The following is a 26341-nucleotide window of genomic DNA, read 5'->3' as shown; positions in this document are numbered from 1 at the left end:
AGAGATGTTACCCAAGGAAAAATGCCTCTGCTGTTATTAAATAAAAGGAAGAGCAAATGTGTAACATAAGAAAAATGAGAAAGGGCTATTAATAGTGAGAACTGTTGTTGTGATGTGAGATTTTGCATATAAGTTGATAAATATTTCGTATGTCTTTATTTGTAACTTAGGCAAAGCAATGTAATATTAGTGTTACATTAGTGAGACAGGATTTGGGGGAATTGCCTGAAACCAGTTTAGCAAGTGTTTCTCCGTCAACCCCCATAGGAAAGCCAGACTGCCTAACTGCCAAGCTTTACCTTAACATATGGTTTGGGGGGATGGCAGGTGTTAAGGTGTTCTATCATCCCATTGGTGTGAAGTATGGCCGTTTGGAACTGGCTTGTATCAAAAGCCTTTAAGTACCACGACGCCCTATTGGCTCTAGGGGTTGGACAGAGAATCTATAAATTTGCTTGCTTAACCTCACTCTTTCTCTTACCAAACTGATGCATGAACTGAAAAGGACAACACAATGAAGAGCACAGCTCGGCAGCCATATTGAGACAGGCATGCGGCCTGTTCTAAAGAAAGCTGATCACAAATGATGCCTTAACTAGAGACATTTTAAGTAACTAACAAGTCTGTGTGCCGCCTGAAACTACACATCACCATTTAATCAGGTTGAATGGTTGCCAATATTCAAATGTACTTTGCATATTGTTATTATTTATGAATATTATCAATAATACATTGTCTAAATTTTAACTTAATTCCTGCTTGTCTTTTACTACGCCTAATTGCCTGAGGTTATAGATGTAGGAGGGAAGGTGGGGAGAAGTTATATACTATAATACCTTATAAACAGTGGTAAGTCTGGGAGATTTGAGGCATTCTGACAAAGGCTACTTATTAATAATACAAAAGGGGAAAATACAGCAATATATTACTCTACCAAGACAAAACAACTGTGAAGGATCAGAAGGAAAACAGAGAGGGAGATAGATCAGAAATGAGAATAAAAATAGAGGGTGTGGGGGCATTTAGAGAACAGAAGTGGGCGTAAATGTTAGTAGCCAGTCTCAAAGTGTAACACTTATAAACTAGGATACAGATTATGTACAAATTTAGAATGGATTTAATTTTTTAGAATGAACATGTTGATGATAATGTTTTTAAAACAAGAGTGAGCTGTACAAAAAATGCTTCAAGATATAGGAGGAGAGGATGGAAAATCATGGTTCTATCTGAAATTAATGAAGCACAATGGTATTACAGCACTGTATAACGTAAGTTCTTCTACTTTTGTCATTCGGTGGAGTGCGAAGATTATAAGAATCTTGTAAGATAATATAACATCAAAAGAAAAAAAATGATTAGGAGATACTATAATGGAGCAGGCAAAGATTTAATTTAGGAACTGACAAAAAGTAAAAATATTAGGGGAATGTTAGAAATATAGATAGATCATCAAAGCCAGAAAAAACAGTACAAAAAAATCAAAGTCAAATTCACTGCAGGATGTCTTAAAGCTACCTGACAGGCTTTGGCTAACTAATTCATTATCCATAAATATTTTTTTTCTTAATTTATATCCCAAAAGTAGGGTGTTTAAACTACCATTCTGCAATCTGGTCCATGTTATCAGCAATGAACACCATTTCTAATGCAAAGATGGCTGCACCCGTGATAAAAACAAACAACTAAAATTATGACAAAATGACATTACCATCATAACGATAAAAATAGTTAACATGCAGAAAGACATAAGCAACAGGTGCCAATGTTGGAAAATAACATATTCTTCCTGAAAAAGAGTCCTCACAATAAATGAAACTGAAGATTACGCTGGGTGAGCATTCTCTTTTCATGGTGGAAGCAGTGTGCATGGCGGTGTGAGTTTGAATCTTGCAGTGGTTCAAAACAACTGGTTACCTATAAGAAATTGAATATTAAGAGCAGACATAACAAGAGTGTTTAAGATGATGAAGGGAATTAGTAGGGAGGATCCCAAATGTTACTTTAAGAAATCAGCTCTTCAGCAGCAAGGAGAGGTGTAGAATGATCAGACATTAGCTGAGGAAAAATATTGATAGCAAGTTATTTCTTCACAACGAAGAATATGTACATTAAATAAATTACCAAGAAGTGTAGTCAATAATAGTACTTCGGGGACCTTGAAGTCTTGACTTTCAGAACTTTTCTGAAAGAGGGGAACAGACATTGTCAGGATATCCTGAGCTACATGGAGTGTTCTCATCAAAATGTTCTTATGTTATTACATGTGCTCTTCAGCATTGGGATGCAAAAGGCATAACTGAACTACCCAAACCAGACTCAATATTAAAAATGTAAATGGAAGACTTTTATTAACATATACAACTAGGGGCAGTTTTTGCCACTTCCAACACATTTTGGAACACAACTCCTTTTTTTTTTTACCCAGATTTGAGAACGACACACTCCAGCCTTTCTCAGGGGTACAAAACAGAAGAACGGGTCTCCATATAAAATTCATTGCTTGTTAAACCAGCCCTTTACCAAATGACACCTCCTTTCTTTAACAGCATCACCACTTTTCAAGAAGCACGTTTTCCATATTTATCACAGAAAGAACTTTTTACTTATAAGCCATAATACAGAGTTGAATAAATGACCACAATCAATACAAAGTATAGAAGGAATTGCAATACCATAAGGATTTTTTAATTTCCACAAATGGATATCAGTAACTTGACTTCAGAACATTTTAAGTTTTAGGTTGACTCCTGTGTTTTACTACATTCCAGTTGTTAACACAATTAATTAAGACATCATTTCATAATATTTAACTGATAAGCCTCTTCATGTCATTAACTGCTAATTATGGTAAAAAAAGGACTGATTAGATTACATATGTAAATGTATTCATCATACTGGAACAAAAACATAAGGACATAACAACTTAAAATTAGGTACTGAATTTAATTGTGCTCTAACACATCATAGAAATAAACTGCTATGCAAATTAATACTTCATATGTGTTATGACACTATCATATCCTTTACTATCTTTTAGTTATTTTACTCAATATAAAATAGTTTAACAGCCACTAACCTTCAAATGCTGGGGCCAAAACAGAGCTTTGTGGTCTTGGCTCAATCCGACTCACTGTGAGGTCGCTCTCAGTGCCACCTCTCTTGTTCAGCATACATGTGTAAACTGTGGAGCCTAAAGGGTGAAAACATAAGGAGGTTCCATAATACGGTCTTATCATCTGTCACCTCTTTCAAATAACCCATTAATGATCTATTCACTTTTGAGACTTGAATGTTGTGAATTAACTAAACTGATGTCTTTACTGGGAATAACATAAAAGGAACACTAGTAAGGATGGTGTCTGAAACAGAAAGAATAACATTTCGTGTTTTCTTTCTACACAGTTCTGACATCACCCAACCAGAAAAGTAAAGACAACCAAAGACCTGCTCTACCATCCCTGAGTAAAACTTCAACCTGTGTTATGAGAACCCAGTGTGATGATTTGGGCAGTAGAATTAATTCCTGGCATTGTGCTTTTGTTTGTTCCCTGCTTTCTTGAAGGAACCAAATTACTGTATATACTCGTGGATAAGTTCTCCCACGGATAAGTCGGGTCTTGGTTTTATTGTATAATTAATGGTATTTTATAATGTCGGTCATATAAGTCGAATGCAGAAAACTCATGCTATTGGTCCAAGAGATTATGATATGCTAACGCCCACCTGAGCACACTGCCTTTTTTTTCCTATGTGGGTGCGGCAATGGGCTGTATCAGCGTGTGCTCCTAACCTCTTTCTCTATCTCTGTTGTGCCTACGTGACCACACAGTAATACCCAAACTATTCCGAAGCAACGTTTGCACTGTTTTGTGTTTTTTTGTATCTCACACCCTCATACACCTTTATCGTACGAGCATCCCTTATCTACGATGGAGCGTTCGATCAAAAGAAAATATGAAGCTGGTTATGAATTAAACATCGTTGAAGTAGCGAAAGAAATTGGTAACTGCGCTGCTGCAACAAAATTCGATGCGTTTGAGACACTGCGAATTGTAAAAAAAAAAAAAAATGTACGTTTGAACGTGCATATAAGTTGGGGTCTGATTTTATGATCGATTTTTCGGATTTCAAGACCCAACTTATACGTGAGTATATACGGTAAACGGATTTTTTAACAGTTAGGACTTTACTGTCTCTTGGAAGACTATTTCAAAATAGCTTTTGTCACCTTGAATAGGCTAACAATTAAAGACATTGATCCTTCAGTGAAATACATTTAATTTGCTAATAATAATTATTGCTTTACAAGTGAAGTACTGCCATCTAAAACTTTTATACTGGGATGTATTACAGTCATCCCTCACCTATCGCGGGGGTTACGTTCCAGGGCCCCCCGTGATAGGTGAAAATCCGCGAAGTAGCGACCTATATTTATTTTATTATTTATACATATTTTAAGGCTTTATAAACCCTTCCCACACTCTTATAAACCTTTCTCACTCTCTTGTTAACCTTTCCCACACTCTTATAAACACTTCCTATGCTCTTAAACACTTTCTACATTCTTAAACACCGCAGACCAACACACACACTGCACGCAGTGATCAGACGTCGATGTGTCTGCACTCGCTTTGTGAAGGGGGGCAGCTGAAGGATGAGGAGGAGTGGGGGTGTGTGAGGGCTGAACGCACGTTTGCTCAAATCCCCCACGCCCCCCACCCGGAGGCGCAGTACGCTCCTGCCACTTCGCATTGTCAAGGGGGTGGGGAGCTGAATGAACGCTAAGGAGAAGTGGACTTTGTGCTGGCTTTGTGCTGCTTGTCGCTCTGTGTGTCAATAATTTAAAAGCCTGTACATCACCTATTTTCCTGTCTCACTGTCTTGTCTTGCATGAAGTTAAAATGTTTTATAATAGTGAGATGTTACTCATATCCTTAGCCCGACATCCACATATCATATGTGTTAACAAAGTGTGTTTTATAAGTTTACATGTGTTTAAAGAATGTGGGATGGGTATTTTAAGGCTTAAATTATAAAATGTTTATTTATATGGTCTTTCTATATCGCGGATTTTCTCCTGTTGCTGATGGGTCTGGAACATAACTTCCGCGATTGGCGGGCAATCACTTGTATTTAAAAACCCGCAAAGTCGTGAATCCGCGAAAAGTGAACCGCGAAGTAGCGAGGGATTACTGTATATTATTTCAAGCAGGAGGTTTAATTTGTAAAGATTTTAAAAGTGAGGTGTACAACTTCAGCTCTTATTATTTCCCTAATTTCTCCTGTTACTTGACTACTTGATAGTGTTCCTAACCTTAACCTATTCTTGACTTTTCCAGGACCTGGTTTGCAAATGCTAATATTAGAGATACACACTCAGCCTCAGCATACACAGAACGTTGTCTCACAAACTTCTTAGAAGCAGCTCCTTTACAGCACGAGCAACAGGATATACAGGGACAGCTTTTAAACAGTGCGGACAGCTTTTAAACAGTGCAAGTGAAGCATTTCCTGGTGAAGTCAGCTGAGCTCTCTTTCACTCAGGCACCATTTTATGCCAACGAGCCACTACATCCTTACAATACACTGGTGCCTCCTTCAGGTTCTGATTTCCATTTTAGCCCACTGGTGCTGGCATAGACATGGCCTCCCTACAATCCTGAACTGGAAAAGCCAGCCAGGAAAAGCATGGATGAATGAGTGATTGTGGTTGGGTGGTTAGTTCTTGCCTTGAACCAACTCATCCCAGCCTCCCAAAATTTTGAACTGGATTTAAAGGGTTTTAAAGGAAACAAATAGATGAGCTTTAAAATGGACGTATAGATGAGTGCTAACTATCGTGTTAGAAACATTGCTCATGACTATTTTCAAAAAACTGAGAGAAAAATAATAACATTTACTGAAATGTATTACATCTGCAGGACCACAGCAGACCCTCAGCTATCATTGCTTACAATTGTCTTTAAGGAAGTAAATATTAATCACCTGTGTTAAATATATCTCTGTCTAGCTTGCTTTTTTGAATCATTTTTGTGTGTTTGAATGGAAAAAGTTAGTTAGCTCAGTGTTCATTGAGAAGAAAGTGCTTTCTCCCTAAACCTTCCCTCCAGTTTTGGGTTACACATTTTATTTTTCCTTACCTGGAGGCTTATTGATATCAGCAGTAAACAGCCAGTCTGCAGCCTTTTTAGCGTCAGGTCCTACCAGGTAGAACTTGCCAAAGTAAGACATATTAAACACAGCCACAGCATTTCTGCAGGTCAGACACTCATTCCTTATCTAGTGTTAAAAAAAAAAAGTTACAGACTAAAAGTTTTTGGTTATTAATAATCTAAAAATAATCAAAAATGTTCAATTAGAATAGCATTTCCACACTGCTAAACTTATTCAGTGAAGTAAAAAATAGATACTTACAACATCATGATGTGGTGGGAAATCAAAGGTGTACTCTGCACCTAGGAGTTTGTTGTATTTATAATTTGTATGCTTTTGTGAACCATATGCCCCATAGTAATCATAGTCTAAAACCTGTTAGAACAAAACATATCAAACAAAAATCATAATTAAACATGACATAGTATAACCCACTTAATCCATTTCTTGATTCTATCTCAGCAGGACTTGGCCGACCCATAACTGGGTACTAGCTCATCCCTGGGCACAATCGCTACACACAAGCTAGAATTGAGCAGAAAGTGTAAACTCTACCAGATGCAGGATTCAAATCCAAGATGCTAAGTCTATGAGGAGGCAATGCTAACCCCTGCATCATTGTACAGCTCCAGTTTTAACCAATCAATAATTTTCCAATGGCAAACTTTACAAATTTAAACAGAGCAGTGAAGGAAAGTTAACATTAATATTTTTAAATATGCAAAGAATCTATAAAGGTGGAGGAGCTTTACATATAATTTAAGCACTCTTAAAATAGAAACAGTGACTAAGCTCAAAGGCTCCACAAATTATCAATCATTTCAAAAGGATGTGTCCTTGGTTTCTAAAATGGCACTGGTACTTTTCCTTGAAAATCAAGAGGTACTTATTTAGAAGCCAAATCATCTTCAAGGAATTATTGCATTATTTCAGAAAAACCAGACTATATCAGTGCTTAATCTTACACATCACATAGTATCTAACGCAAAAATATATTTGTCCTCATGGGAACATAAGATTTGTTTTTTCTGCCCAGCATAGCTTTTCCTTGACAGTTCCATGCAATGAATTAAAGGTCAGCAAAGAAATCAAAACCACTCACTGTATTTCAGGTATGTGTTCAAAATTGCATTATAAGTATATCCTATCATGATTTGTACTCCAAAGACCATACTCTACAGTTCAGAAAGCTGTTAGTATTTTACTGACTTTTTTACGCTGTATGGTGGAAAAAAAAAAAGAAGAGGCCAAAGGACTACCAGGTGTTCTTCAAAAAGTATACTTTTTAACATTCAGACCTCCAATGCACATTTAGACTGTTAGTACATCACTATACTTGAGCACTAAAAAGATCACTGTTGAGGGGGTAAGGCTACATCCTGAATGTGTGATGTGTGCCACAGGAAGGGCAAGAGGCAGAAACATCAGCAGTACAGGAGTGAAGTGTAAGTGAAGTGCAGCCTGGGTGAGAGCAGAGGGCAGGAGACCACATTTGAGCTACAGGCAGTTATCTCATCAGAGATTACCATTACGAGCTCTCTCTATAATCATTTCAGCAGTATGGGATGCAAATTTACATTTACCATCCATCCATTTTCCAACCCGCTGAATCCGAACACAGGGTCACGGGGGTCTGCTGGAGCCAATCCCAGCCAACACAGGGCACAAGGCAGGAACCAATCCCGGGCAGGGTGCCAACCCACCACAGATTTACATTTACCATTTAAATGTTATTAGCTACATACTGTATATACCCATATATGAAATCTTTCTAGGTCCACTTTAAATTGATTTTTCTGACTTTACTATATCAGCTAACCTACCTAATTTACAGTAATGACCAAATTTAAGCAATTCAATCTGAATTCAGCCTGTTATAATAAAAAAAAGCAGTGGCTATGAATGACAGCACTTTTGACGTCACTACTTTTGTTTTCTGTGCTCTGAATCCCTACACCGACAGACTGGTAACAGAGGTTTATGTACCAAAAGCTTCCTGAGATTCAAGGTAGATAATTAATTGTGATACTTTTAACATATGCTTGTGTTGCTTCTGCCTAAAACTCCAGATAAGCAGGTTTGAAAACATATGAATGCATGTAAGTCAATTAAATAGTATCTCTTGCTTCCATTTAATTTCTTTAAACATCAATTAGCTTAACTGTATAAACATTGTAGTATGTTTGCCAGCGTCCAATCATTATAAATTCCTATCACATTTCCAGTTAAGAGATTGTAAATACAATACCATTCTTGGGTGAAAACCTCAGAAAAATATTTATTAAATATAATTGCTATTTCCCTATTTGTATACTTTACTTTTTTATGATTTTCTGAATATACTTAACTACCTTTATACTCTGGGGCAAGACTAACGTGAACATTCTTATGTGCGTCATAAAAAAAAAAGCTTCAAGGAAGAGAATATGGGAGTAAAAATGGATGTATTTTGTATTATTATGAATATTGTTTTCTAGCTTCCCTTTCAAATCTGTCATTCCTAATTTACTACTTAACTGCTGGTCTTATATGTTCATAGGTCTTTTGGTTAATGATCTTGTTCATATTCTTATATGCATTACACAATTGATATTTCTTTATTGTTTTTATCTTTTTACTAATTCACTGTGAACATATATGACATATCCTTCTTCATATTTTTGGTGTTAACTTCTTCCACAATGGATGAAGTGATCTTTTAAGAGTAGTTCATTGTTCCAGAATCACCTGTACATTTAAGTTTTTCAGTATAATTCTTTTAAGCCTAGCTGCATCGATTCAATACCTCCCTCTTTAGAATTAAAGGCTTTGTTTTTCACATATACACTCTGCAGAAAACAGTATGAAAACATAATTGATTCTTAATTTTTTAAATATTTTATGAATAGCAGAGTTATGTCAAATGCAGGCTAACACATTACAGATCAAAGCTTTATTTTGAGAACAGCATACACTGCATTAATGAAAGTAATGTGTCAAAATCAAGTTTGACAAGTAATAATACTCTTTTCTTATATTTGTTCTTTATTTGCATAGCCAAATATCCTCTTTTATTACATTGAAAATTGTGATAAATGTTCTTTGATGACATGACTAGTAAACATAAAAATGCCCCATCTTTCAAACCAGAAAACCAGGCCTCTGAGCATACCTGAATGTTAGCTTTACATACAATTTGTAACCAATTTATGTTGTGGAAGTTGTTATATATATATATATATATATATATATATATATATATATATATATATATATATATATATACATATATACATATATACAGTATATATATACTGTATATATATATATATATATATACATACACAGTATATATATATAAATATACTATATATACACATACTATATATATACTGTATATATATATATATATATATATATATATATATACAGTATATATATAAAAATACTATATATACATATATACAGTGGAACCTCGGTTTGCAAGCATAATTCGTTCCGGAAACGTGCTCGCAGTCCAAAGCACTCATGTATCAATGCGAATTTCCCCATAAGAAATAATGGAAACTCAAATGATTCATTCCACAACCCAAAACTATTCATATAAAATGATTAATACAAAACATAAAGTATAAATACATAAAACACATTAACCTGCACTTTACCTTTAAAAAGAATCACGGCTGGTGTGAGTGAGTTTCTAAACTCTTGTGGGATTCCACCCAACGGGACGACACGCAGAATAGCGTCCCAAAGCAATCACAGTCTCCCAGCGATGTAGCAGTTCGCCGTAAAAGCGAATCCGAAAAGATCGCGGACATGCTATAAGCACCTGCCGTAGATGGGTGATACAAGGAACATTATAAATGCGCAGGGCACAGTACTGCTTGGCCACGACCCTGCCTGACTGATGTGTCTGTGTATAGGAGAGCGGCAGATCCCGCTACAATAAATAACCACACTGTTCCTGTTTCAAGCTGAATAAAGCTGGTGTTGCTAAAGTACTGAGACTCAGCTTCATGTTTTGGGGTGCAAGATGGGGACTCGCACGTCACAGCGCACACACAGTCACAATGCTGTAGTAAACAGTATATGCGTGTACGGATGTTGACTATATGAGTGAGGCGGAGAATAGGAGACGATTTCCCACAATCTCGCAGCGAGAGAGAGAGAGAAGAACCATCAGCAGAGTTGTAATCACATGACGCTCAGCAGACAAAGCGTATATATACTACTCGTATTGCAAGACCTCGCTCGTTTATCAAGTTAAAATGTATTAAAAATTTCAGCTCATCTTGCAAAACACTCGCAAACCAAGTTACTCGCAAACCGAGGTTCCACTGTATATATATATATATATATATATACAGTATATATACATATACAGGTGCTGGTCATAAAATTAGAATATCATGACAAAGTTGATTTATTTCAGTAATTCCATTCAAAAAGTGAAACTTGTATATTAGATTCATTCATTACACACAGACTGATGTATTTCAAATGTTTATTTCTTTTAATGTTGATGATTATAACTGACAACTAATGAAAGTCCCAAATTCAGTATCTCGGAAAATTGGAATATTGTGAAAAGGTTCAATATTGAAGACACCTGGTGCCACACTCTAATCAGCTAATTAACTCAAAACACCTGCAAAAGCCTTTAAATGGTCTCTCAGTCTAGTTCTGTAGGCTACACAATCATGGGGAAGACTGCTGACTTGACAGTTGTCCAAAAGACGACCATTGACACCTTGCACAAGGAGGGCAAGACACTAAAGGTCATTGCTAAAGAGGCTGGCTGTTCACAGAGCTCTGTGTCCAAGCACATTAATAGAGAGGCGAAGGGAAGGACAAGATGTGGTAGAAAAAAGTGTACAAGCAATAGGGATAACCGCACCCTGGAGAGGATTGTGAAACAAAACCCATTCAAAAATGTGTTGGAGATTCACAAAGACTGGACTGCAGCTGGAGTCAGTGCTTCAAGAACCACCACGCACAGACGTATGCAAGACATGGGTTTCAGCTGTCGCATTCCTTGTGTCAAGCCACTCTTGAACAAGAGACAGTGTCAGAAGCGTCTCGCCTTTGGACTGCTGCTGAGTGGTCCAAAGTTATGTTCTCTGATGAATGTAAATTTTGCATTTCCTTTGGAAATCAAGGTCCCAGAGTGTGGAGGAAGAGAGGAGATACACAGAATCCACGTTGCGTGAGGTCCAGTGTAAAGTTTCCACAGTCAGTGATGAGTTTGGGGTGCCATGTCATCTGCTGGTGTTGGTCCATTGTGTTTTCGGAGGTCCAAGGTCAACGCAGCCGTCTACCAGGAAGTTTTAGAGCACTTCATGCTTCCTGCTGCTGACAAACTTTATGGAGATGCAGATTTCATTTTCCAACAGGACCTGGCACCTGCACACAGTGCCAAAGCTACCAGTACCTGGTTTAAGGACCATGGTATCCCTGTTCTTGATTGGCCAGCAAACTCGCCTGACCTTAACCCCATAGAAAATCTATGGGGTATTGTGAAGAGGAAGATGCAATATGCCAGACCCAACAATTCAGAAGAGCTGAAGGCCACTATCAGAGCAACATGGGCTCTCATAACACCTGAGCAGTGCCACAGACTGATCGACTCCATGCCACGCCGCATTGCTGCAGTAATCCAGGCCAAAGGAGCCCCAACTAAATATTGAGTGCTGTACATGCTCATACTTTTCATGTTCATACCTTTCAGTTGGCCAACATTTCTAAAAATTCTTTTTTTGCATTGGTCTTAATTGATATTCTAATTTTCATAGATACTGAATTTGGGACTTTTATTAGTTGTCAGTTATAATCAACAACATTAAAAGAAATAAACATTTGAAATACATCAGTCTGTGTGTAATGAATGAATCTAATATACAAGTTTCACTTTTTGAATGGAATTACTGAAATAAATCAACTTTGTCATGATATTCTAATTTTATGACCAGCACCTGTATATACATATATACATATACATACACACTGTAGGAGGCTGATATTATATGTATTACATTTCCTAAGTATTATATTTATTACAGTCTTGTTTATATTATATTGTAGACTAAACAGTATGTATGACTGGTAGTGATAAATTTTATAACAGCCCATTTGTTAGAAAACATGACAGAAAACAACTAAAAACATATAGTAACTAATGTCAGGTTGATGAGAATAATTTATTATTGTTAACAGCATAGTTAAGAAAATGTGTATAGACTAAGAGATGGTTTATACTGTATGCCTAAACTAACGTGTGACATTTCAGAGATATTAATAGGTATTATAATTTTATAAGTAGTTTACGACTTCTACATATACATTGGAATTTTATGTTTACTTACTTAACTAAGGGCAAAGTGAAAAAAAATCTTTGAAATTTTCATTCTTTGACACACATGACAGTAAATCAATAAGTATGAAAAGCGTCCCTGAAGAGCTAGTTAACTCAAAAAGGAGAGGAGGACTTTATGTCAAAAAGTAACAGCTCAGTGTACTCTTATTAAGTGCGAATGCTTTAAAGCAAAAGTTGGGGTGAGAGTTACTGTTGTATATAATAGTAACTGGTTGCAAATGGTTTGTGAAAGTGGATCACTGCAGATTGATTAAGTAATTGATTACGCTCTGACGACTGTCTGCAATTCTCCAATGAGAAAGGTGATCTACATAATTCACCAAATTATGTAGACAATTGCTTGAGCATTCAACATTCAAAGAGCAAAATTGGGTTGTGACAAGAAAAAAAAAATTAATAATAAAAAGAAAAGTAAAAACCTGCTTTAAAGTCATAATGTGATGCCCTTTAGACAGTGAAACAAAGCTCAGTAATTGTAACCTGAAAGTGAGGGGAGCTCAATAACAGTTTTTCGTAACCCAAAAAGTTATCACATTTTGTATTAAACCATAGCTTTAATGAAGCCATCTTCATAATGACTTGAAAGATCCTTAAGATGACTTTGACATTAGCCTTTTGAGGAACTGTATTACAGGTCACTGCTGTTTGTGACACCTGTGATGTAATACATAGTAAAAGTGTCTACCGGAGCTGATCCCTTCTGGCTGAACCAGCCTGGCCTCTCCCATCCATGGCGCTCTTGAAATACACAGCCTTGGGAAAGTAGTTCCTAAAGGGGGAAAAATAAAAATAATACATTTATTTTCATCATCAATTTAATATCTATTGATTAAAGGTTTCATTTTTTCAAACTATCAAGCGCCAAAATACAGACAAAAATGTACACTTCCACAGCATTTGTCATCATCTCTTTGGTCAGTGACAAAGACTTCATTACACAATTTTTACTCTCTTTAGTATTGGGTAACTGCCCTGCAGCAGTGAAATTAGGGACAAATACATTTTAACTATAAGGAAATTATTAAACTAAAAATCATTATCTAAGATAGCACATTTACACAAACAGTAGAATTAATCTGTACTTCTACAGACTAGTCAAACACACGAGATTAGGACATATCTAACAGGGAAGGGATTATCAAATATTATGAGGAAAGACTGGAGTGTGACACTGCAACTAACCCGATTTCTGTTTGCCCTGGAATGGAGGAGGACAATCCAAGGATCAATGACATCACTTCCACCAGAAACACTGATCATCCAGCCCTTCCACTTCCACTCTACTACATAAGTACATTGACTACACAAAGTTCTCACCACATTGGACCCAGCCTTCATGAAGAGCTTTTTTTTTCCAGCTTGACGTTGATACCGATGTACGTTTTTGTTCTCTCTAAAAATACAATGCATTTTGGATATTAAACGGGGTTACCCACTGGTACCCCGAATCTTTATCTTGTTATTTCTCATTATTTTACAATACATAAAAATTACTTTGGTTTGTACAATTTCAGAATAACTTTTAAATTGCAAGTCCAATGTTCTTTTCAAGTGTAATTATCTAGAAACTATAGACAGGCCTAAGGGTCAAGTCAACATAACTACGCTACATTCTTCTTCTGGCTTCAGAGGGAGGCAGGAGCAATAAGAGGTGTTCAGGACTACAGTACTGTTTGAGAACTAATGTTTGTAAATACTATTTAAATAAGCTAATCAAAAAGAGCTTTTGGCTATCTGTTTTTGTATTTACTGTAACACCAAACTGTCATTTAGAAGTTCCACCTTGCTTTTCACCCTCTTTTCTCTGAAACATACAATCTGAAAACCACTGAATTGTCAAAGACTTAGTAATATACAAGAAACTCCCCAAGTGTTGAATCATGTGAATGATGAAAATGATACTTTCATTGCTTGTACAGATGACAGTGCAAAGCAAAACCATCATTTCCTTCCCCTTGTTTTTCCCTAATGATCGAAAGTTTGATCTTTCCCTGCCTACTCTGAGGTGAGTTTTTAGCAGCATTGGGCGAATTAATGAGCTTATTTTTCAGGGACTTTTTGCCAATTGAAAAATATAGCATTTCAGGGTGGGAATACAAGCATTCAAATGCACATTCATGCACACAAGTGGCCCAATATGAGATGTCCTGTGATGAATGGGCACATAATCCGGGTTTTTCTTTAGAACATTAGAACAATTTAGATGAGAACAGGCCATTCAGCCCAACAAAGCTTGCCAGTCTTATGCACTTATTTCTTCCAAAAAAACATCAAGTCTAGTTTGCACTGCACTAATTCCCTTCATAATTTTAAACACTTCTATCGTGTCACCTCTTAATCTTCTTTTGCTTAAACTGAAAAGGCTCGGCTCTTTTAATCTTTCCTCATAATTCATCCCATGTAGCCCTGGAATCAGCCTAGTCGCTCTTCTCTGGACCTTTTCTAGTGCTGCTATGTCCTTTTTGTAGCCTGGAGACCAAAACTGCACACAGTACTCAAGATGAGGCCTCACCAGTGAATTATAAATCTTGAGCTGAACATCCTGTGACTTGTACTCCACACATCAGGGCGGTATATAACCTGACATTCTGTTAGCCTTCTTAATGGCTTCTGAACACTGTCGGGAAGTTGACAGCGTAGAGTCCACTATGAATCCTAAATCCTTCTCATAAGGTGTACTCTTGATTTTCCTACCGCCCATTGTGTATTCAAACCTAACATTTTTTTACTTCCTATGTCTAATACTTTACATTTACTGACATTAAATTTCATCTGCCACAAATCTGCCCAAGTCTGTATGCTATCCAAGTCCTTCTGTAATGATATAACGGATTCCAAATTATCTGTAAACCTAACCAGCTTGTTACTTATATTCCTATCTAAATCATTTATATATATTAAAAATAGCAGAGGCCCTAGCACTGACCCCTGCTGGTCACCACTCTTAACATCGCTCAGTTCTGATGAGGTTCCTCGCACCTTCACCCTCTACTTCCTGTGTCTGAGCCAATTTTGCACCCATCTAAAAACATCACCCTGAACTCCCACTTCTTTTAGGTTGATGTACAACCTCTCATGTGGCACCTTATCAAATTCTTTCTGAAAGTCCAGATAAATAATATCATAAGCTCCACTTTGATCGTATCCTTTTGTTGCCTCCTCATAGAATTCCAGCATGTTAGTAAAACACGACCTCCCTCTTCTGAATCCAAGCTGACTGTTCCTAATAACTCCTGTCCTTGCCAGGTGTAGCTCAATCTTATCCTTAAAAAATCCTTCCATTAATTTTCTTCTGATGCACGTTAAGCTTACTGGCCTATAGTTGCTTGGATCTGCCCTGTCACCCTTTTTATATAATGGGATGATATTTGCCATTTTGCAATCCTTCAGAATCTCTCCAGTGCGCAGTGGACTTCCTAAAAATATGTGTCAAGGGTTTATATCTGTATTCACTAGCCTCCTTAAGAACTCATGGGTAAATATTATCTGGTCCTGGTGATTTCAGCTTATTTAATTTGAGCAGCACTTCACCCTCAATATTTAAATCACTCAGAACCTCCTTAGTAGTCGCTGTTATCTCTGGGAGGTTATCCACTTGCTCACTTGTGAAGACCTCAGAAAAATGCAAGTTTAGGGCATCTGCTATTTCATTGTCTGTATCTTTTAATTCCCTTTTACTATTTCTCGTGCATTTGAACTCCTCCTTGACTGTTCTTTTACTACTAAAATACTGAAAGAATCTCTCAGGGTCGTCTTTTGCCTTATCAGCTATATTTCTCTCCAATTGTCTTTTAGCCTTCCTGATATCCTTCTTAATGGTTGCCCTCATGGTCCCTTCCTTTTTCTAAAAGATGCCAGGTTAATCCCTGGACTAATTAGGCTCGACATGGGATGTTTAGATTAAATTTCAGTACTGGTTAATGATTTCATAGGGGATGGTCCTTCAAGCTTTCTGAGCCAGTCCTTTTCCAGAGTGCACACAACAACAGACTGGGGTGAAGGTTCACTTTTTTTTAGCATCACAATGACTTGAAGCACACAGCCAATACAATACTGGAGTGGCTTTAGGACAAGTTTCAAAGTGTCCTTGAATGGCCCAGCCATAGCACAGACTTAATCCCCACAGAACATCTGTTGAGAGACATAAAGATGGCAGTTTACAGATGCTTCCCATCCAACCAAATGTAGCTTCAGAGGATCTGCCAGGAAGAATGAGAGAAGCTGCCCAAATCTGGGTCTGCAAAGTATGTACTTTGACTTACCCAAGAAGACTCAAAGCTGTAACTGCTGCTAAAGGGGCTTCTACAAAGTGCTGAATTAAGGGTCTGAATACATAAATGACAGATTTGAGCTTTAGAATTTTAATACATTTACAAACCTTTCTGAATACATGTTTCTACTTTGTCACTATGAGTTATTATGGGTCAACTGATGGGAAAAAAACAGCAAATGTCTCCATTTAAAATTAAATCTACAACATAATAAAGTGTGAAGAATTTGAAGGGATCTGAACACTTTCTGAATCCACTGTGTACTGCTGGGGCTGCCACATATGTCAGCTTAGGAATAACTCTAAGCCTGTGACTTTCAACTCACAACAGATTTATTTTAACTTGGGAGTATGAATTGTGACAATTGACTTTCATACACTAACATTAGGAAAGGCTACACTAAGAAAACGCTGTGGACACTCCACAGCAAGGAGCTTTAAGCGGTGGACTAGAAATCAATCTGACGAATATGACACATGTGAATTGTTGGTTGATAACTGACAGAGATCACATTGTGTCCTCGTTATGGGGAATGAGAAGGTTAACCGAGTAGCCAAGATAAGAAGAAACTGAATAGCCAAATTTATCAAGTAACATTTGCCATTTCTATCTATCAACACATACATCTCACTTAATAGGCTATCCTGCCAAAAAAGAAACGCAAGGAAACTGAGGTCAAAATGTTTTTTTTATTAGGTATGAAATCTGACAAGTGATGTTTATGGTGCAAGTCCCACATAAAAATACTGACTAGGCAGCCAAGTGTTGAGATGGCAAACTCCTGAGCGCATGGGTTAACCCGCATCAAGGTAGTGCCCTGAGGGAGGATTGCCACAATGTGTTTAATTCCCTTTTCTAGTTTCAAGAAAACTCAAAAATGTAGCCTAACATTCAATATTAAACTACCATATCACCCTTGAAACATAAAAGTGAAAAACAGCCGCACTGTTCAGCTGGCCTGATGGTATCCTACTCTCATGGACAGATTTATGAGCTGAATCATAAAAAATGCAGCAGCGCTCTTTCTTACACTTCCCATTTCTGCACTTAAGCATCATCTGCACTTTATCATTTTTATGATTTAGGAAAAGTGCCGGTGATATTTTCTTTCTTCAGTCTGGCCCAGTTCTGTCTCAGGAAATTTAGTGGGGCCCCTCTTGAGTTCTAGCAGAATATAAAACTCTTAGAGTGTGTAACTTCATTCATGTATGCACGGATAAACAGCCATTAGAACCTTTTAGATGTGTTTAATATTTCAGTCCCTGCTCTCTTTATTAATATAAACAACACTGAAATGTGACTAATCACTGCTTCATGAGGTGGGTTGAGGACTGAATAGTAGTGATTTGAAGGATTGTATTCACCTTCCCTCCAGTAAACTTAAACACTGTCATTCATTTCACTTTTTATTTAGTCTCCTGCTTGGAAAGCTTTTAATCCTGACGCTTGGTAAACATCATACTAAAGCTATTGCATGCCATCAGCAATTAGGCACAGCTCTGATTCAAAATCTTTCATTTTTTCTTTTCTTTAAACGCCCTCACCTCTGAAATGTTCCAAAGGACCAAAAAATATTTTCATTATAAAAATAATGTGGGATGTTAATCCACATCACTCTTTTGATTACTTCAATGTATATTTCAGTGAAGAAAAGAAATACACCTTACTTTATAGAACACCTTTATCACTGATTTGTCATGAGCCAGAAGACACACAACTACCGTCTCATGAATGAGGGAAGTTCATGGTAAGGATGAAAAACCTTACTTGTGTGTAGCAAACCATTTATGACATCAGTCGTGTGTTCTTGATGGCTTGTCTGCCGAAAACAAACATGGTGTTCAGTTATTCAGATCACTAAAGTTATTCCCCTGTAAACATTACCTCTCAGTCTTGGTGCATTTAAGCAGAAGGCAGCAAGTTTGTAACATCAATAATTAAACTAGCTTTGTTGCTGATCAATAAAGATTTCAGAAATAAGTCTGCTGTGTATAAAAAAAACAGGAAATTGAACTTTCTGTCAGATTTCCGCTTTTTACTATACAGTAATCCCTCCTTCATCGCGGGGGTTGCGTTCCAGACCCCCCGCGAAAGGTGAAAATACGCGAAGTAGAAACCATATGTTTATATGGTTATTTTTATATTGTCATGCTTGGGTCACAGATTTGCACAGAAACACAGGAGGTTGTAGAGAGGCAGGAGCTTTATTCAAACACTGCAAACAAACATTTGTCTTTTTTTCAAAAGTTTAAACTGTGCTCCATGACAAGACAGAGATGACAGTTCTGTCTCACAATTAAAAGAATGCAAACATATCATCCTCTTCAAAGGAGTGCACGTCAGGAGCAGATAATGTCAGAGAGATAGAGAAAAGCAAACAAATCAATAGGGCTGTTTGGCTTTTAAGTATGCGAAGCACCGCGGCACAAAGCTGTTGAAGGCGGCAGCTCACACCCCCTCCGTCAGGAGCAGAGAAAGAGAGAGAGAGAGAGAGACAGATAAAAACAAACAACCAAAAATCAATACGTGCCCTTCGTGCTTTTAAGTATGCGAAGCACCGTGCAGCATGTCGCTTCACGAAGCAGCTGCACAGAAGGGAGCAAAGTGAATATAATCTTTCAGCATTTTTTGACGAGCATCCGTATCGTCTAGGTGTGCAAACAGCCCCCCTGCTCAATCCCCCTAAGTCAGGATCAGAGAAAGTCAGTGCAAGAGAGAGAGAGAGAAAAGTAAGTTGGGTAGCTTCTCAGCCATCTGCCAATAGCGTCCCTTGTATGAAATCAACTGGGCAAACCAACTGAGGAAGCATGTACCAGAAATTAAAAGACCCATTGTCCTCAGAAATCCGCGAACCAGCAAAAAATCCGCGATATATATTTAAATATGCTTACATATAAAATCCGCGATAGAGTGAAGCCGCGAAAGGCGAAGCACGATATAGCGAGGGATTACTGTATTGACAAATTTTAGCCTGTTCAATTAAGAGGATCCAGCACCTTAGGTATAAAACCTGCTCTTGGTCTTTATCCGTGTGGAGTTTTCCTTCAGGTATTCCCTGAATATTAGATTGATAGGCTATTTTAATTGGGCACAGTGTGAACATGGGGGTGTAAGTTTGAGTAAGTGGGCTCTGCGATGGATTGGCACCACATCCACTGTTGTTTAATACATTGTAACACATGCAGCTCTGAATCGGATTAAACAGAATGTTATGTTATACAATTTATGAAGCATACGGTACATCTGTTATTATGCAGAGCTGTGACCTAAAACACACAGCAGCCATTACCCTAGCATTTACTAGACACTAATCCAACACGGCAGACAAATTAAAAGTGCAAAGCATAGATGCTTACAGATTCCCATTCTTGGAACTATGGTATGTAATTAACTTGAGCAGAGTGACTCAAAGTGAGAATACTGGCAATATAACCAGTAACCTGGTTGTCTCCATTTATTTGTACTCACAAAGTAAGACAACTATATGGTCAAGAACAGCGACTTTCAAGTACTGTCAAGGTATTTATTCGTAAATCTGTCTTTGGTGAGTAGGTGTCTGTCCCAGCAGAAAACATTCATGAAAGAAATCAGTAGGCATGAATATTCAGTACAAAACATTTAATAAAATATCACATCTAACATACTTGTGTGTACTGTATGGACATTACTACTGTTTAACGTAATCTGGAGTGTTATGCGTATACGCTATGCAATTTGTACAATATGTAATTTTACCTATAGACTTATTACAGCCCTCTGAACCTTCAAAAGTACAATACAGTAAACTGAATTGCATTTTTTGACATATTTTCTGGGTGCGACTATGCCTTCTCTGTCACCATTCACACTCTTAATACAGGCTTCTGTTTAGATTTTTTCATCATGACTGATTCACATATAATGCCTTTTCTCCTCAATTACATGGTCTTCCACCATTCTCGCTCCTTACCAATCAGTGGAGTAAACTTCCTGATTCAAGGGGCAAGAAAAAGTGTCTATGGCTGTGGCCCCACGGATTCCTGCAGGGCACGCTGGGAGTTAGAGTTTGGTACAGCCCTATTGGGTTCCATGGGGGACACCAGTGGGAGCTGCAGAGCCCTGCAGTGGACTTCCACCTAACCTGGGAGTTATTCCAGGTAACACTGATTAGCCACCTGAAGCACCCCCAGGAGCTGAATAAAAGGAGCCGCCACACTCCATTTGGATAGCCAGAGACGGGAGGAAGAAGGATGAAGCTTGCTGGAAGAGGAGTGGACGCAGAAGGACAGTGAGCCAGAGTCGGGTGGAAAAGGATGAAGCTTGCTGGAGGAGGAGTGGAGGCGAGAGAAAAATGTATGCTGTGCAACACTTGTGTCTTTGCCTGTCTGTGTCAGGTTAGGGTGGCTGTACGCACCCTGGTGGTCCACAATATATATTGTGATGGATGGCCGGCGTTTCAGTCCGGCGGGGACGTCCCTCATCAGAAGAAAATAGCCTTTTCAGGGCAATACATCCCCCGGGGCGCTAGATGGCAGCTCCCCTGGAGGGAAATGGTTCCTCGGATTCCTACAGGACAGCATGGGACATTTCCATGAAGAAATTATTAAAGAAGCTATTCTTGGTGTTTTAAACGTGTGTCTTAGACGTCTGTCTGGTGGGATTAAAGGGGCAACAGCGCCTCTAGCGTCCACAATATATATATACAGTATATACTGTATATGTGTGTATATATATATACAGGGTCATTCAAAATTATGTTAACACTAATGGATTATTTTTATCTCAACCACACCTTTCCCCTGATTTGACACCATGTGATTTCTGGAAAGGGGTATGGTGAAGGAACGCATGTATAGCAGGAAAGTTCATGATATCAATGACCTAAAGGACAGAATACGGAATGTGGTATCATCTAATCCCCATGAAATGTGTGTCTGGGCTTTAAATGGTAGTATTACTCGTTGGTTTTTGTGTGTTGAACATGATGGTGAACAGCTTGAGACATTCCTGTAAATCATCTTGCACATATGAAGTATGTTTTGTGAATAAATTGTTTCCACAATTCAAATGTTACCATAATTTTCTGTATATTCATAAGAGAGAGAGAAAATGTGCAAACTCCACACAGATAATTGTTTGAAGCAACGAGGAAGAAGCACTAAACCACTGCCTCATTGTGACTGTGACACCTGCAGAAGATAACTGTTAACTGATAACGGATAACCCTGTTTTCCTGGCTGTGTTGCAAGTTTTAAGAGGGCTACAAAGTTAAGAATGACATCTACCGTTTATACTCGCTTATATGTCAGGTCTTGAAACCCGAAAAACCACCAAAAAATTGATCAGAAAATCAGACCCCGAATTATACGCCCATTCAAAAATGCGACACTTAATTTATTTTTATCTTCTTGCCTCCTCCAATCTCACATCAGTTTTTCAGACGCATTGAATTTTGTTGCAGCAGCACAGTTACCAATTTCCTTCGCTACTTCAATGACGTTTAATTTAAAACCAGCCTCACATTTTCTTCTAATCGAACGCTCCATCGTATATAAGGGATGCTCTTACGATAAAGGTGTATGAGGGTGTGAGATACAAAAACCACAAATCAGTGCAAATGTTGCTTCGGAATAGTTCGGGTATCACCATGTGGTCACGTAGGCACAACAGAGAGAGAGAGAGAGAGAGAGAGAGAGGTTAGGAGCACAAGCTGATACCACGCATTACTGCACCCACATACAAAAAAAGGCCGTGTGCCCCGTGGTTACTCTTTCAGGTGAGCATTAGCATATCATAATCTTTTGGACCAATAGCGTGAGTTTTCCGCATTCGACTTACAGTATACAACCGACATTATAAAATACCAGAAATTATACGGTAAAATCAAGTCTCGACTTATCCGTGGGAGAACTTATCTGCGAGTATATACGGTAAATGAAAGGTGACAATGAAAACCTAAGATAAAGAAGTGTCTTTCACTTTTTCCTTAACAATATTGCCACAACTTTAACCTTTTAACACTAGAATTACCAGAGCCTACGAAGGGAGCTGAGATTTGGTTTAACAGCTAAACCTTAAAATGTATGTGTATTCATCACATTGGATGGTATAGTGTCTCTCCATGTCTCTCTGGGGTTTCTTCCCACTTCAGCAAAGATGTCCAAATTAGGATAATGGGTTATTTCTAAATGGCCCCTACATGAGTGTGAGTGGGTACTGTGATGGGCTGATGCTGAACTGCATGTTATATTCATTGTGTAGGAAATTTCTGCAAGCCAGTTAATAATTTTTTTGCAATTTCTGTTGATAGGAAAGAGTGGCGTAATAAACCTGTCCTGAAAAATTTGCAGATGGACAGCACAGCAGTAGTTGAACAGATAGCAGGAATACACATTGAGTCGATAACTGTTTTTTGTGTTACAGATTAAAAACAGTATCAGAATAAAAGCTTTGTTCTGCAGGACAAAAATCTCTTTCTACACATTTGAAAGTTACGATCAACCAAACTCCTTCTCCACCCTATTCCTGGTTTGAGCTGACGGATGATGATACTGATGTTCTTGTTTAGAAAAGACCCAAGAAAAACCCTGGAAAGAAGCAGCTGAATTCAGACGTTAGCCAGACAACCGTCTACTCCCGTGTTCACAGATGGTTAGTCTAAGCAAATGTCACACACAGTTTCCTGCTGTCCACAGTCCTGGCAACACACGCAATGGCCAGCATCTGGCTACACACACATAATTTCGGGCACTCACATTGTTGTTGAGTCTGTATATAAAAAAAGAAGGTAGGATTACTTTTTTTATAAAATTTGACAATATATTTTTAGAGATCTTAAGAGTTTTATTCAAATCTAACAAAACAAAAGCATTACTAAACAAGTGTTTTGTTACATGACTCATTGTGCCTGTTGTGGTAAGCTTAGCTTCACCATTTTCAGAAACCTTATTTTCTTACATGCATGTGAGCAATACGTGAATAGAAGAAACTTCTGTTTCACTGTAAAATGTGATCATTGTTTGATTGATTTTAAAAAGTGAGGGATAAACTTTATGGAGCCCCCAATAACCCTGATTAAAATCTCATTTTTGAGCCACTTGGTAAACTTCCACAAATAAAACAGGTGCACCATCTAGTGGTCATATCGCTATGTAGATAAGACAGGAGCCATCATGCTAAGGATTCAGTTCCTACTACATATTTACATATTTTAGTAGTTTGTTCATGTTTTCCCTTTCTGTGGTGTGTGTTTGAAATATAAATAGTATGAGACAAAAGATTTCATTTGATGTTATATCCAACAGAATTCTTCAATGGTATCTTTTGGTAACTATGAAGACCTAGATTAAATTTCCATTTTTATACCCAATATCCCCCTTGACAGTTTATAAAGTGGACTTCTTCTTAAGAAGCATACCATTTAAAAGGTGGCCTGATGAGTCAACTACCTTATATGTTACTGCCACTTACTGGATCCACTGTATCTTTATAAATGTTTGATTATGTATCACACTAAAGCTCAGAATGGTCTTCCAATAAATATATCCAATCCTGATACTGCACTGCTGTGTGTTCCTACATTGCCCTAAAGATGAGGGCATCTGATGTGTTACCACAATCACTGTTCAGTGCAAAAGAACTCCAAAATGGGCAACACAAACATATCATTAAATCGAAATACCTCCAAAAATCCAAAATTTAAGCACAGAAACCACTACAAGGAAAAAGTCATTGTTATTATAAGCCGACAACAATGAAAAAAAAACCATACAGGATACTCTGAACAAACTACAAGTCACATTCATCAAAAGAAATACCAACTATTTACATTAAGAAAGTAAAAAATGATACTGCAAAAGGATCACTTGGTAGCACTGACGCCTTAGATGTTCAATGTACCAGGATATGAATGTGTGATTAGTTGCCCTCTGTGTGGACACTATGATGAACTGTATGTGCATATTGGAAAAAAAGATTGAAAAGAAAAATTCATGCAACGATTACAGGAAGACACAGCCTAAGCAATCTGACCATGCAGACACTGAAAATGTTTTTATTGCATGGGATATGGAGACAATGCCATTGCAATTTTCCCTTGTATTTAGGGGACTGATAACTTCTTCACTCTTCACTCTCACCTTCTCTCTCTCTCTCATTTTTCCTAGGGCACGAAGCGGAAGCGGAAGCAAAGCAGAAGCGGACAATGGCCGACAGTGAGGTGAATCGCATTGCAACTGTAGTCGAGGAACTCCAGGCACTCGATGAACAGATTCAGAATCTTCTGTCCAGACGAAGATACCTCAGAGATCTGAAGGCTCGGCTGTTGGATAAACCGTCCTCGCCATCTGTTATCGGCGTAACATCAACCCCGCGTTGTGCCGCGCAAGTCACCTTCACCCCCGCGCCTCGTAGGAGCGACACCGATGATGACCTCGGTGTATTTCAGCTATGCAGGCGGGGGTTCAAGGCCAGAACACCTCCATCGGCACAGGCAAGCATCGTAACCCAGAACCGGTTTGACCCTCTAAGCGTCCCCAGTTCGCCTTCAGCTCCTGGTGATGTAATTGTGGTAGGTGATTCTATTGTTAGGAACCTCAATATCACTTGCCCTAATAGAAAATCTTTTGTTTCTTGTTTTCCCCGGTGCTCGTGTCCGAGATGTGACGAGACGTGCACCGGCGATCTACAAGAACAGGGCAGTTGGAGCCATTGTTATACATGCTGGCGTAAACGACATAAGGCACCGACAGTCGGAGATCCTCAAGGCAGACTTCACTGCATTAATTAAAGACACAAAGGAGAGGACCCCATCGGCAAAGATATTCATCTCGGGTCCACTCCCTCTCGTCAGACGATCAAACGAGTATTACAGTCGTCTGCTTGGTTTAAACAACTGGCTGCAGGGCTTCTGCAAGAATCAAGACATCGGGTTCATTAACAACTGGGACCTCTTTTGGGAAAGACCGCGTTTCTTCAAGCGAGATGGCCTGCATCCGAACAGCTTCGGCGCCCGGGTCCTCTCCGAAAACATATCGAAGGTAATTCGTTTATCTTGACTATCTATCTCTGCATTTAACCCCTTCCGAAATGCCACTCCTGTGCTTGGTCATGATAATTGTTTAAAAAAATCTTCCATAAAAGTGCGCAACATAAATACTGTAATAACCAATCTTAATGCACATAGAAAATCTAGGCAATACGGCATAAACACCAATAATTTAATTAAAGTTACTACTTTAGATGAACAATGTATTAAAACTGTAAAAACAGATCATAGATTAAACAAAAAATACACACAGAGCGGCGCTAATAAAAATAACTTAATTCCTGTTCCCTATATCAATAACGCACATAGTATTCATCTCTGCTCCTCCGAAACATTGAATATGGCACTATTAAATATTAGAGCTTTAACTAACAAGACGTTTTTTATCAACGACATTATTAGTGAAAAAAAAATAGATTTTATTGCACTAAGTGAGACGTGGCTTAGCTCAGATGGCGCAGCTGTTTTAATCGAATCTGCGCCTCCGGATTACAGTTTTACTCATGCTGATCGCCAAGGAAAGAGAGGTGGAGGGCT

The 26341-nt window shown here is 38.1% G+C and overlaps 1 protein-coding gene across 1 annotated transcript in view; it reads right to left on the bottom strand.

Annotated features, from left to right (window-relative positions):
* Positions 1 to 26341, bottom strand: part of sardh (sarcosine dehydrogenase) — a 278779-nt gene that overhangs the window by 129716 nt on the left and 122722 nt on the right. Inside the window, exons 12-15 of the mRNA XM_051931764.1 lie at positions 13194 to 13277; positions 6415 to 6528; positions 6141 to 6279; positions 3077 to 3190 (exon numbers count right to left, since the gene is read on the bottom strand). Coding sequence (XP_051787724.1) covers positions 3077 to 3190; positions 6141 to 6279; positions 6415 to 6528; positions 13194 to 13277 — 451 coding nt within the window. The remainder of the gene's footprint in view (positions 1 to 3076; positions 3191 to 6140; positions 6280 to 6414; positions 6529 to 13193; positions 13278 to 26341) is intronic.

The sequence above is a fragment of the Erpetoichthys calabaricus genome, chromosome 9 (genome assembly GCF_900747795.2).
Source record: "Erpetoichthys calabaricus chromosome 9, fErpCal1.3, whole genome shotgun sequence".
Taxonomy (NCBI): Eukaryota; Metazoa; Chordata; class Cladistia; order Polypteriformes; family Polypteridae; genus Erpetoichthys; species Erpetoichthys calabaricus.
This window is presented reverse-complemented; position numbering and strand designations above follow the sequence as displayed.